The sequence below is a fragment of the Thermobia domestica genome, chromosome 3, assembly GCF_964235325.1.
Source record: "Thermobia domestica chromosome 3, izTheDome1.hap1.1, whole genome shotgun sequence".
Taxonomy (NCBI): Eukaryota; Metazoa; Arthropoda; class Insecta; order Zygentoma; family Lepismatidae; genus Thermobia; species Thermobia domestica.
In genome coordinates this window covers 282,471,450-282,486,759 of record NC_137456.1, presented here as the reverse complement: position 1 = coordinate 282,486,759, position 15,310 = coordinate 282,471,450, and the positions used below count along the sequence as shown (strand labels likewise).

The window sequence follows — 15,310 nt, the reverse complement described above, 5'->3', positions numbered from 1 at the left end:
GGTATTACTCTGACTTCATATCGATACTATGCTCAATCGACTCATTTTTACATATGAAACAACTACGCAAATGGAGAAATCCTCGATCGCAAGCATGTTTGAATTACGAACGTTAAAATTTCAAAATTGAACAGATTTTGCAAAAAGTTTGAAGTAAGTATTTTTTAGATACAGGCTTCATTTTTGGTATCGCGGGTTTTCTTTGGTACCCAGCACAGTGGTGATGTGAAAAGGTACGCATTTTGCAAGATAAAGGTACTTGTTAGGGAGGAGGTGAAGGGTAATAGCGTCTTACAACTTGCAAATTGTCTTCTGTTTGACACACCGGGTCGATAGCTTCACAAAATGTATTTGCTACCTCTGTTCGACTGTATTATTATTCAAATATCACTTCCCTGTGTGGCAACCTTCAAATTGAACAATGACATTTGTCTTCAAAATGCTTGGCCGCTGAATTAATTGAACGGGACTCCGAACCCAGTCGGCCTCTGCTTATGCATTGTGGAAGACGGTGTTTCAATATCTCATCGCTAACCTTTTTTTTAATTTTCAACGGATTTTAATTGTGATTGTCGTAAACTAGTGGCCAAACATAAGGGAATATTTCATGATATTCGGCTATAAATGTGGCCAAAAAAGAAACAATCAGCTAGCAACGATGTATGCAAACATCGATTTTCTCCAGAATAAAAGCTACATTGTTCACAGCTTTGAGCGCACGTTCCTGCTAATTATTTTTTTTAATTTTTCGCCCTATTTTGTTCCTGAATATCTTCCAATATTTACTGGAGTCTGACGAATATTTTCCCATAATCGGCTTTTCCATTCGCTGAAATAAAACATGGCAAGCGATGATGTATTGAAACACCGTCTTCTGCAATGCATAACCATAGGCCGACAGGGTTCGGAGTATCACTCAGGATACTAAGTATTCTTATATTGCAAACTGCGTATATTTTGACCTCATCACTGTGCTGGACACCCAAGAAAACCCTGATACCAAAAATAAAGTGTCTATCTCAAGAAACGGTTACTTCAAACTTTCCGCAAAATCTGTTCAATTTTGAACTTTTGACGTTTGTAGTTCAAACACGATTGCGATCGTAGATTTCTCCGTTTGCGTAAATGTTTCATATGTAAAAACGAGTCGATTGAGCATAGTATCGATATGAAGTCACAGTAACACCTCGCAACCTTCCCTAGTTAGTGAACAAGACCAAGATAATAACTCTAGTCACTTATTGAAAGAGACAGAATTCAAAATTTCACTTTCGTTCAAGAGTTGCCTTGTGAAGTAACGAACGGATATGCTAGCAATACAGTTCCGTAGGTATTACTGAGTGATCGTAATAAAATGTGTCGTTGACAGTTTGTCTCCTGTCAGGAACAAAATTTATTTTTGCGGCACATTCCATGGGTCTGCGCGGCGTAGTTGTTGGGGATCGCTGTGTTACTATACTATTGATGGGAGCATCGGTTACTCAGTGGTAGAGCTTTCACCTTTGGTGCATGGGGTCCTTGGTTCGATCCCAGTTCGCACCAAGTAAACTTTGTAGTGAAAAACACCGTGTGGGTGGCTTTTGTCGGGGTCCTCCCGTTTCCTCCCACTTACTTTTCCCCCATTTCCTTCATTTCTCATCATCACTGTCTCCTTTAGCCTAGCGGGCATAATTGTGGGACTTAAAACCTAAATATTTTATTTAATTTTATATTATTGATTAAAATATGTATCTCACAACCTCAGGAGAAAAATGCCCCTCGCTTCCCTCCCTAAAAAATGCCCTTCCCTGACAACCCTGTAAAAAATGACTGCTCTAAATCAACCAAATATTGTACTTTGTAGTAAAAACCAACAGAAGATTCCAAAGAGACAAGAATTTTGTTATGAAATAATTTCAATTAAAAATTAATGTTTATATTATTGTCTGTTTATATTAGAATGTTTATATTACACGTACTGACAGTTAAATTACAATTGAGAAGAGCTAGCATGTAATATAAGATAGCTATACCCATCGTCCCAACAACTAAATCATATCTGTTTGTTGTAGCGTTTTTATTCTTTAACTATAAATTGAATTTCTTTTTAGCCTCTTTTCTCCTTCTCTTCGAATTTGAAAGCGTTTTCAGCGCTGGTGTTAATGGTTTCTTAAGGACACACTAGTAGTTCAGGGTCTGGGCAATGTGGCGCCCGGGACAAGCTTCTGAGGCGCCCTGGCGGGATAGAGTACATTAAATGTTGTTCCTTAAGATCCTCTTCTATAGATGAAAGGAGCGAATTTAGTACACAAAGACGTTATTGAACTGAAGAAAATACTCATCAAAAAACGTTTGATAAATAATAAAGTGTAGTTCTTCATTCTCAGTGATAAAAGTACAGTTTGTCCACAAAATCATGTTGTTTTCATTCAAGTACTTACAGCTTTGCAATTAAACAATGAAAGATACATGGGTTTTTTATTAGCATTTAAAATTACTCTTTGCCAATTTGTGTAAAGTATCAGTTGCAACACTACTTTCCCAAACAATGATGAAATTTATTTATAATATTAAAATAAGGATCAACAGAATTAAACTGCGAGTGTTAGTAAAAATTTCATCACCAAGAAGGAATTATGCGAATGCGTTCACACTAACAGGATTTGTATGGCGGGATATTGTGTACGAACGATCACAATTTCAGCAAGCGTAAGCTCTGCAACACCATCAGTTTGGTTCTTGAAATAGAACTGCAAGAGGGCGGTTTCAGCAGCTCATGTAGCTCGCGAGGACATGCTGGTAAGGTCATTATGCCTCGTCCAATATAAACAGATCAGCGCGTTCGTACGGGCCCGCGTGGTCAGCCAACGAGAAAACTCTTGTGCTGTGAAATTCTCGCAGTTATAGTGCATGCCACCGCAAAAGTGAAGTATGTGCAAATGCAATGGATAGAAGAGAACTATGTGTAACGACGTGCGGGTAGTGGATCGCGGAATGTGACCACACCACGGGATACTATACATCGTATCTGCATGGCAATGACGAAACGTACAGCGTTGTCCGCAGCGTTAGCTCGACGCTGGAGGGGTACGGGTACGGATGTCTGCATAGATGCTTTGATGCGTCTGCTGAATACTGAACTGCCAGCACACATACCTTTACCTCGATTTCCGTTTACCCAGAACCGAAAGCGCCTCAGGCCACAATGACAGCTTGTACATCGTCGCTGGCGTCTTGACTGACAGATGATAATGTTTCCCGAGGTTCTGCTCCAACTTATCCTATAGTGCATGGCTGCATACGCGTTATGTACTCTCGTGATGAGTGCAAACTGCGAGCGTCATAGATGCCGAACGCCAGGTATGATGGTGTTAGACTCCATTGGGTAAAGCACGCGATCACAGCTATTGCGCATTGAGGGCAATGTATACCAGCGACCTCTATGTCAAGAACGTTCTAGTGGTAGAGTTTATACAGTTGCGGGCGCCATAATTCAACAGGGCGGCCCTGTCACACGTATCCTAGAATTTGTAAGTCTACATAAAAATTACTATATACTTCTTTTACAGTGGTACCATTTGCACGACTGTTTTGTGAAATATTTGAATTCTGTGTATCACTGTACAAATACTGAATTTTTTTTGAGGGTGTATCTATGGTAGCAAGGAATAAAATATTGATTATAAAATTTTTCTTCAGTCAGTAAAAAAAAAAAAAAAAAAAAAAAAACTAACTAACATTGAGAAGAAGATAGAATAATAGTAGATACACTCTAAAAATGATATATTGTCAATTTAACACCAACAATGTCATATGGTTACCCCAGCGATACTAAATCCTCTGATATTGCAAAATACCTGAACGTTATGCAGAGTTTACAATATTGTAAGCTGATGCTTGCAATATGTTTTGTTCTTCTAATATCACAGGGTTTAGTGTAGCTGGAACAACTATATGGGTATTGTAAAGTATCTAAACTCTGAGTTTTTTTTTTTTTTTTTTAAATCCTCTTTCATTTTTCAATCAATCACGAGGACAGTGTAAGTCGTACATAACTTATTCGATTTTGAAAAAAGATTGGCCTTGGCTTCTTAAGTACGTATGTGAAACATTTTCCTGTGTATAGCTTTGTTTCTAGGTTATTGGTCATCGAAGTTGGAGTTTTGACTGGAGTAATTTTCGAAAAGAAAGTCACGAATTGCCTTTTGGAACGGAAATTATAGAAAATACGAGGGTATCTCCATAAGTTTTGAGACTGAAATATCGTGCCACTGGTAGTGATACATTCATGGCATATAGTGCCATCTGTGGAACAAATAATATGTCAGTTTCAACTGTCTAGCAGCATCAATTCGTTAGAGTCAGTCATTTGGTTCAGTTTCTGTGCATGAGCTCAGATACTCCATGAGAATGATCAAGCTCACATGGCTGTAGTTACTAAGGTTTCAACACTGTGATTTCTAGAATATTCATCCTTCTTACTGCTTAGTATTCGCCCTGCAGTAAAGATTTAGCACTGTAGCCTTGACAATAACAGTCGTGTGGAGTGGAGCATTGTCAGGCAATATGCGACATAAACGCATAGTGACTAATTTAAATGACTCTTCCAACGAGCTGACGCTGATAGACAGTTGAAACTAATTTACTATTTTTTCCATAGATGGCACCCGTAAGTAGCTGAGACAACTTCCAAACAGCTTGCTGCAAGCTTGAATTGCAAATCGGTCAAGTTTTCATCAATCTTGATTGGAAAACGTGCAAACATGCCGCAAGCTGGATTCCAGTAACGAAGTTACCTGGGGGCAACCTTGCACTCAGTGTTCCATTCAAGCTTGACGCAAGCGTTTTACAAGTCAATAGCCAATGAACGACCAGTGATGCTCTGACGCTCTGCGAAGGGCGTAAAGCATTGCTTGTCAGTATAACAAAAGGTAGATTGTATGCGTTTCAAGTGCAAAAGCTAGAAGCCAAGCACGCGCCAACTTGCCGAAAGCTTTCTTGCTACTAAGGACTATGTCATTAACGGTTTATTAACAGTGTCGCGATATTTCAGTTTTAGTCCGGGAATTTTGGGAAGTACCCTCGCACATGGAACAACTTAGTTAAAGGTTAAGTAAATTAAATATGTACTTTTAATTTTAAAAAAAAAATGTGCTTTAAAAATCAATGCAGGACTATTTTATTTCCACAATTTAAAAACACGGCACTAGTTACAATAGATTAATGTTTGGTGTTTTTATAATACATCTGGATTTAGTACCGCTATTTCCATCAAATGAATAATGTTTAGCGCTATTATTCACAATATCGCTTTAAAAAAAAATTGGCTGTAATGATTGAAATATTGAACCGCGCCCTTTAGAAAAGGAAAAGAAACATCAAAAGAAGATGATCTACAGATTGAGACCATTCGGAAATGATATTTGTACGTGTACGAGGAGCACTGTCTTTTTGTGGAAGATAATCATGGCATTATGTATCTTTTTTTTTTTTTTTTTTTTTTTTAAGGTTTTCTACCCCCATCTTCTAGTATATGAGAGGAAACTCATAAAACCTGTATTCTTCCGTGGCGCTTTATAAAGAAACTATGAGAGAGGTCAAAAAATCTCGTTCACTTCCTCTCTCTCTCTCTCTCTCTCTCTCTTGCACGTACTACTATTAATAGCCATTCGTCTGAGGAAGATCACAGAGAGAGAGAGAGAAGGAGGGGAAGGAGGAATACGGAAAGAATCTTGTCATTACTACAGAGATGGCTCTTCATATAAAAGAGTGCTTTTTTATATCATGATTCTCTTCATGCTGTTTTCCTTCAAGTGTTTTTTTTCTCGTGGAAGTTACATTGAAAGAGGGATGTTTTTTTTTTTAGAGTAGTTTTGTTCGTAACCTTACGCACTAGTGAACAGAGTTGCCAGGTATAACAAATTTATTTTCTCAATGTTGCGGGTTAACATGTTTTTCGTAATGCGTGAAATATCATTATTCACTATGCACTCTAAAGTTTCTTTCTAAATGGAAATCTTTCAATTTTACGTCCCATGTTTATGCCGGGTAAGTTAAAGCTGACGGTGATGAGAAAAGAATGAAATGGTGGAATAAAGATAGTGCAAGGAAACGGAAGAACCCCGTGAAAACTGACGCACACGGTGTTTGTACACCACAAAGTTCACTAGGTGCGAGCTGGGATCGAACCAAGGACCCCATGGACCAGAGGTGTACGCTCTACCACTGAGCCAGCGCGGCCTCCCAAAGTTTCTTTGTAAAATTACACCGAATCGGTAGCACTCTGTTATAAAATGTCAGAGACACGTAATACGATGAATACAGTTAATGTTAAGATAAACAATAATTGATCTTTGTAATAACTTAGAATCAATTTAGTTTCAATTAATCGTAAGTACAAATATAAAAACTTGTTCCATACATACATTAACGATATATTTACTTCTTTCTTCGATAAATCTACACTTGGTGCCTTTAAAAAATTGTTTCTTGTGACATGATTTGCATTCCTGGGTGTAGATTCACTTTAGGAGGACTTAACCATTATGGATATAAATACAGAAATACATTCTTACTTTCTTGGCGATTCACTACAAAATCAATTTTGACCTCTATTAGGTTCACTCACAAAGGGATTCGTGTCACGATTCCATGAGTTAGAAGTCTCGCGACCGCGGAGCTATGCGCGAAGGCACCCGGCGAAGCGAGGTAAAGGGCTACGCCATAGGCGTTACTCGTTGTCAACCGCCTGAGATGCTTCAGGGAATACCGAAAGCGTTCCTATTCATAATTCCTTTATTTGACACTTGTGCAGAACTTTCTATGTGAGATGTACATAATGCACCTACCTTATCTTATAATTTAACATCTTATGCTGAGTATATTTCACTACTTTCGAGATTTTATGTACCTTCGAGATCTCTTACCTCTTGGTTACTTCTCTGGTTGCACATCGTGAGTTAGCACACTGCCATAGTTTCATTTCATTTCGTAGTGGCTTCCTTATGGACGAATGCGTGCTTAAAACCTTCCACATTTGTTCATGTATTTTTAAGTTATTACTCATGTCAGAGGTTAAGATCCCCACATATTTTGATTACTTAAACATTGTTCTTTAAAATAACGTTCATATTCCCTCTGTATTTTAAAAATATATAAACATAAATACATAGTCTATACTAGTATTTAATTGCATTCTCTGTGCTATTTAAAGCTAAAAATTTTACAATGAGATAAGCCCAACACGATTTTCCGTAATGCATTGTAATTTTGAAGAAATATTTTTGGTTTATTGGTTGAGCAGAATTTTAGTGTCACTTTACAGCACCAAGGCTACATGAGACGTGAACCTACACTCTAAGATGAAATCCGAAACACATAATAAGTTCAAAGGACTCCGCACAATCCTTATGGAAATTAGATTTCGGTGGAATTGCTGGAAACCGTGATATGTTGTAGATACTGTGTTCCTGAGAAAAAGTCAGTGTTCACCACCACTTATCATTGACTTCTTGACCACTGCAGGGTCATTTTTTGAAAGGAGTCGAAGATTATAATATTATGGATTTCAATGGAAATGAATGCAACTGTGATATGTTGTAGATATTGTAAACTGAGAAAAAGTCTCAATGGATACAACCAATCACTGACCATTTCGTCACTATTGGTAAACTTTTTTGAAAGCAGCACAAGATACCGATACTGATATTCTGAATTTCAGTAAAAAATGACCGAAACCTTGATATGTTGTAGGTATTTTGATCCTGAGAAAAAGTCTCAATGGGTACAACCACAAACCACTAATCATTTGGTCACTAGAGGGTCCCTTTTTTGAAAACAGCCGAGTATATATAATCATGTTCTGGATTTCAGTGAGAATGGATGAAACTGTAATATGTTGTAGATCTTCTCAACGAATAAAAAAGTCGTAATGGGTACAACCATCAATTATTGACCGTTTGACCACTACAAGTCCAGATTTTTGAAAACACCCGGATGTAACGATGTTTTGGATTTCGGTAAAAATGAATGAAACTGTGATGTGATCCTGAGAAAAATTGTTAATTTGTGGTTACCGAGCAACGGTAGATCAGTTGGTAGAGAATTTGTTTGCATTCGGGAGGTTCGGCCTGGGCCGGTCATTCTGTCTAGGGTTTTCCAGGGCTTTCCTTTGTCCAGCAAGATGAATATCGGGATGTTATTCATACTTAAATGGTGATGGGCGCTACTCTCCCCATTCCTTTGCCGAGTTATGGGATAGGATGAGAAGATCTAAACATTTTTGGGGGCTCATACAATTCCATTAAAATCTCACAATACCATTACCTTCTGTTGTTTTCAAAAATGTGGCGCTGTAGTGGATTAATGGTCACTGATTGGTGATTGTGCCCATTACGCGTAGGACTTTTCCTCAGGATCAGAATATCTACAAAATATCACGGTTTCAAGCAATTCCACCGAAATCCAGAGTACCGTTATTTTCAGCTGTTTTCAAGAAATAGTCCCTGTAATTGCCAAACTGTCAGTAATGGGTGATTGTGTCATTGAGACTTTTTCTCAGGATCACAATATCCCCAACATATCATGGTTTCAGTCAATTTCACCGAAATTCAGAATATTGTTATCTTCGGCTGTTTTCAAAAAGTGACCCTTAGTGGCCAAACAGTCAGTGATGGGTTGTTGTGAATTTTTAAGTCGTACATGTCAAAAGAGCAGTAAATAAGAATAATAAAACGAAAACAAACCTTTCTTGTCCATTTAGCAACATTTTATTTTACTCACTCTAATTTTAGTATTTATATTTCTTTTCCTATGAAATTTACCACAAATACACATTTCCCGATTATACGCATAGTATCAATATTAAAAGTACCCTGCAAAATCATTATCGAATTATATTCTTACAAGAAGACAGTTATAGATATGCGACAATCATTTTGGACATGAGTGTACCTTTGTACACCCATTGCATATTGCTGAAAAGTATTTTTTCGGGTGGTGTTTCTATGGCATCCTTTACGCCGATATGGACCCACAATCCACGGTTCCTCGTGTTTGAAATAATACGAGTAACAATGTATTTTTCCAAGCTTTCGGGTGGCCCTAGCACTGAAATTATGAATTTTTTTTCCTCATATGTTTAATTTCTTTTTTTCTTATTTTAATGCAAGGAATCCTCTCGTAAAATTTGTTGGCATAATACATGAACTCCCTGTATAATAAATATAAGATACACTATATCTTCGTGGCTTAAGCTATTATCAACAGCTCATGCCAAAGATCATTGTTTCAAAGTAACACGCTTCAGTGCAGAAAAAATCTAGTAATCTCTTAGTGGCAACAATGTTCTACCCTTCGTTGAGGGTTGCATGTTTGAAGGCCATGAAACACGAGTTGTGTGGGAGGCCGAGGGTGCGGAGGTCGTGGTTCACCATGCATCCACAAGTATCATGATCAATATCGATATTGTGACCATTTTCAACCTCAGTCTCTTCCCAACGCTATAAATAAATGAAACGCCACTGTAAATGACCCTTCTTCACTGCCACCCGTTGAGGGGTTGCTGGTGGTTTTAGGTGATTGAAGCAAGATTTATCACCTAATCCAATTTGTAGAGACCTCTTTTTATTATTCAGGTTACTAAATGATAACCTTATCATTCTGTATCTGTGATTATGTTACATGTACTATTTCAATAGATGCTTCCATGATTAAAGTAATACAGTTGGCGTCAACACCCAAGAAACATTCAACGTGTATATATACACATTATACCGGGGCAGAGTGATTCAATAGTAGAGTATTCATCTGTGGTGCTAGGATTTCATAGTTCTATCCGAGTCATGCGAGTTTGTGGCAAATAACATTGAGTCCGTGGATTTTCCGGGGCCACTTCTGTTTTCTCTCACTTTCTCATTCCACCAATTGTAACAAGTATGTGTGTCACTTTCAGAAATGCCTCTGTTACTGTCAGGAGCATGTGTATTCCTGTTAGGAATGTATACCATTGTTAGGAGTATGCGTGTTACTGTTAACTGTGTGTTACTGTTAGGAGTATGTGTGTTAGGATATCACAATATCAAAAGATATGGACATATCGAAAAATATCGATAATATCGAAAAATATCAAAATATCGATATACATGGTATCGATCAATACAATATTTCGATATTTAAAAAAATCGATCGATTTGTATATTGAAATATTGTACAGCCCTATTCCAAAGTTTATCCCTCTGTATAAAATGGGTAACTACTGAAGGAGGATAAAGAAGGTTGAATTGTAGTGCTTCCTATAACGCCGAAGACATGAAAATTCGGAGAATTATTACTTGTGGGTCACCTCGGTTTGTACCGAATAGAAGGCAAGCTCTATCTTAAGTTATAATTTCATAGGAATGACGTGATAACTTTCTTGTCCCCCTATGTAATATCCACCATAGGACTTTCAGAAGTTTTAGTAGAAAAATGGAAGGAAAAAACTGCTAAAAATAAGACAAAAAGGATAAAATGATGCTATTCAGGGACGTACGGAAGGGGGGGGGACACGGGGATCCGGACCCCCCCCCCGAAATTTCGACTTTTTAAAAATTTAGCCTAATTTTAGGGGCAAGTTTAGCAATTTTAATATAAAATAGCTTCATATTTAGTTTGAACCCCCCCCTCCCGAAATAAATTCCAAGGTACGCTACTGATGCTATTTCCCTCAATTCTTTTGACAACTGCTCTTTTATATTACTGGAATCAACTTAATATAAACTAGACACATCTCTACTATATTTAAACAGTATTAATTGAAAAATGAAATGAAATCTTTCAATTTTACGTCCCACGTTTATGCCGGTTAGGCTAAAGGAGACGGTGATTATGAAAAATAAATGAAATGGCGGAATAAAGAAAGTGGTAGGAAACGGAAGAACCCCGAGAAAACCCACGAGCACGGTGTTTGTCTACTACAAAGTCCACACTGCGCTAGCTGGGATCGAACCAGGGACCCCAAACATCGGAAGTAAACGCTCTACCACTGAGCCACCGCGCCCCAGTATTAATTGAATAAACAGGAAAAACATAAAGCTGTTGTACTTTACAACATTAATCTTCTCTAAGTTGTTAAATATAAACGTATTTTTGTTTAGATATAAAAAGTCATTTTTGGTGTTAAAGTTTCTTTCCACATCTACAGAGAGATCAGCGAGGAAACTTCGTGTACACACTGAATGGCAACTCTGTAAATATTCAGCAACTTCAAGATTCTTTTTAAATACTAACCTCAAGTTTTTCCTTAACAAAACCATCCAACTGCTGTCTAAGGGAAGTGCATAGTCCACTATTATTCTTTCCCTAATCTTTATAGTTCTAAGCTTTTAATGGCAGTTATCACATATTTGTAACCATAACTATACAAAACAGTTGATATTAAACAGTTCTATATTCAAATCATGAATCTTTTCTGGCTGAAGAAGTTGGTACGCGTTGGAAATTTCACCTGTCATTTGGAGGCAGGGAAGGAAAAACTACCTGGTTTTGTCAAAATAATTGTACAAGAAGTCAGTACACTCAATCTAAGATGATCGGAAAATTTTAAATTAAAAAATGAAAACAAAAGAAGAGTAAAGCGGAGAAAATGGGATTTGTGACAGATTAAGTGAACAAAGGACCCAAAGAGGAGGAAAAATGCTGGACACTTATCTCTATTTCCAACTAGAAGCATCATTTGACACTTCGTACACCTTCCGACAGCTCGGTTGTGCTCTAAAGGAAATGTGCACCAAAACATTCCAACCCTAATAATATCTTTACATTGATCAGAAGTAAACAAGTCTAGAATACTCATGCACTTTTCAACTGCTTTCTTTACCATGAGAGTTATAAATGATCTAAGATGAACTTTTTTTTCTCTCTTTTCGTTGTAGGCGATTACCGTGATCTCAAGTTATCCCAGGGAGTTTACAAGCGTGTAGTGGACCTTCTGCGGCATAACACCGAGTTCACATTAGCTGCGTCCTTGCGACAAGAAGAAACCAACTCTGGAAGCATTGTGTCTTTTTCGCACGGTTACAACAGGTTAGTGCAATAGCTCATTTCTTTTCATAACTTGGTACGAAATATTATTAATACTGTAGCATTTCTAACAACTTCTCATATAAATAATAATTTTATGTTAGGAAAATAGTTAGGAAAGGTCTTTGCTAATATGCTTTAAAATCAGTTATTTTTAATTAATGAACATTTTCGGCTGCAAATATATATTTAGGTGAAATTCATATTTTCGATCTGACTTTAAAATTTACCAGTAAGTTAATAACTTCTTACTAGAGTAACAACATTGTTTAACAAATTTAAATTTTTATTTTTTTTAACATGATGACTTTATTTTAATCGTTTTGAAGGTAGTTTTTTCTTTACTTTTTTTACTTTACTTTAAATCAACTGTTTCAGGTTTTAATATTCTTACCCTTAGAACAACATCCGTCATTGGTAGCGAAAAGCGGTTTTCTGCAATGTATTCAACGCCTCAAAAGAACATACTAACCACGCGAAACAGTTTACCAAAACCGGAAGTAAATGAAATTTACTAGCATTTCCGGTTTTAATACTTATTTTCATGCAAAAACGGAAATATACAAGTATATCGACGAAGAGTGCTTTTTTGGCACAGATTCAGCGCCCCAAGAATGAGTTTAATCTCAGCTTTTATCTATCTGTTCAAACCGGGAGTGATGAAAATTTTCGGTTACTGGTTACAACACTCATCCTATAATGGATAAAACAAAGTTGATAGTGACTAGGAGGTTTTTTTTTTTAAATTAATTCCAGGCACGCAGCCAGGATTTCGTAAAGGGAGGTCTGTGACATGAAATACTATGGTCATCACACCAGGGGTTCGATCATTCTAAACTATTTTACTGGCAACATATATTGGTTGGTTTAGCCAGGATTTCGGGATAGCGGGAGGGGGGGCGTGACATGAAAGACTGTGGTTATCACACCAGAAACTCGATCAAGATAAACTATATTACTGGCTACATATATTGGTTTATTAAAACAATAAAATAAGGATATGTTAGTAAGTGTTTTAACAAATTATGAAGAAATCGCAAGAAAAAAATTAAAAAGTATTGAAAAAGACTTTACAGTATTTGCGTTCCTTCCTTTGTTCATTCAAATATAACAATTTTCCTTTCATTATGACCTCAACTATTATGAAAAGTACATATCCACTAATATCAAAAGTACGTATTCGATAATATCTTGTAAAATATTTTACAATATATTCATTCCTTTCTCTATTGAAACAAATGTTAACAGAACTTTCTTTCCACATAACTTCTTTGTTTTCATTATTCCATCAACTACTGTCTGTTCCAAATGACAGGTTAAAGGCGCAGTAGAAAACTGTTTCTGAAATAACGTGTTTGATACTGCAGAGAAACGATGACGAAAAATTATGATTAAAAATATCCACACTGCTACAGAACGTCAGTATGCTTTGGAAAGCTTGAAATTTCCCTGACTAGTAGCAGAAATTCTGAGAATTCCGTGACTTTTCTAGAACTTTCAAATTCCCAGACTTTTCCAGGGTATCCCGCTCATTCGCCACCATATATTGCAAGTAATACGTATCTCCTCATAAGGAAGAGTAACAAACAGCTTACTGTAGCTTTTTATTTTTAACGCTGATTCTTCTTTTTCTCGTTTCTTTGTCTTTTATCCTTCCTTAAATTTTTCATTTCTGGTTTCGAAGGGGGGTCCGGATCCCCCTTGGCTACGTGCCTGTGGATTCAGTTTTTTTTTTTTATATATATGGATTCAGTACCGCAAGTATATGTTTCGCATCCGATTGTAATCCTGTAATGCAACCGAAAGTGATAGACATCAATTAGCATCTCCGGTTTCAGTATTAATGTCCGTAAAGCCAAAGCAGTAAGGGATAGCGTTATGGATTCTACGTCCAAAGAAAATATTCTTTCTTTGATCTTATTCCTCTATTCAAATAGCTATAGATGTGCGAGGGCAGTTCGGAAAGAAAATATCATTTGGTTATTAATAACATGCGCTCCCAGATACAGAACTTTTATTATACATATTAGAAAAGTACAACATTGCATTACTTTTCAACATATTCACCATTCAAATTGAGGCACTTGTCATAACATTTTACAAGTCTCTCAATGGTAATGAAGCCTTCCGTTAACAGCATTGTGAAGCTCATTGTCATTGTGGAATCGGTGCGACGGAAGCCACTGTTTCATATGCCTGAAGATAGAACAAAAAGTTCAGATGTCGTTAACCGACGGATTTCACGGACAATTTTATCCATTTCCTGCACGAGTTCATTGCTGACTACAGATGGGCGCTCATTTCTTACTACATCGTGCACGTCAGTTTGTCTATCTTTAAAACATGCGCCACTATACACGCACTATACGTTCTCTCATCACGTTCGGTTCATAAACACCACACAGTTCGCACACTCAGAAATTGTGTTACTGCATGCACTTTACATTTTCCGACTTTTTCTATTGGAGCATTTATTTTCAATTGTTATAGCGGACGAGTGAACTGCAACACATCCTTCTTCTTTCACTGGTCACTATCCACTAGGAAATGCAATCCTGAATCCTGGGATCCCGGGGTCCCACCCATTTTCATAGTCCCGAGCAGTCGTTCTTTCAGAAAAAATGTTCCATGGGGGCACACTTAGTATTCCAAAGGGGCACTGCTGATACTAATCTATTGATTATTATATTATAGACGCGGATGTATTTAAACCGGCAAGCATAGTCCCATAAATCTCCCATCCTTTCTTGATCGTTTATCACAAACCGCATGAAAATCGGAGTTCAGTTAGAAATTTTAGACCCAAATCAAATCCGTGGGTTTTAAAAAAAATCACCCTGTAGTTTGTTAAGATGTTTCCACATTTGGAGAACTATCGGTGATATTTAATTTTCTGTGTTCACTTTTGCAGGTACCTGGAACTGCAGAGCAGTGGTCGAAAGGACGAGATTCGGCTCCATTACACCCATAACAACGCGGTGCAGGTGGAAATCTTCCCTTATCGGCTGGCCGACAACACGTGGCACAAGGTGGCGGTATCGGTGAGTGGAGCGCAGGTGGAGCTGCTTGTCGACTGCCATAAGCTCTACCGGCGGGTGCTCAGGGAGCTTGACAGGAACTTCACCGTCTATCAAGGGGAGCTCGCACTGTGGCTTGGACAACGAAACAATAAACACTCCCTTTTCAAGGTCAGTGTTAACAAATTTTAAATTCTAATATTTATTTTCTAGTCTTTTAACATCTGTAGAATAGCAATGTACGGTAGGTTTTC

At 37.4% G+C, this 15,310-nt stretch overlaps 1 protein-coding gene across 3 annotated transcripts in view; it reads left to right on the top strand.

The window, feature by feature from the left end:
* LOC145681096 (protein kinase C-binding protein NELL1-like) overlaps positions 1 to 15,310 on the top strand; it is a 434,908-nt gene that overhangs the window by 300,668 nt on the left and 118,930 nt on the right. For all 3 annotated transcript variants that reach the window (XM_081752492.1, XM_081752491.1, XM_081752493.1), the window contains exons 3-4: positions 11,892 to 12,042; positions 14,951 to 15,227. In XM_081752492.1, coding sequence (XP_081608618.1) covers positions 11,892 to 12,042; positions 14,951 to 15,227 — 428 coding nt within the window. The remainder of the gene's footprint in view (positions 1 to 11,891; positions 12,043 to 14,950; positions 15,228 to 15,310) is intronic.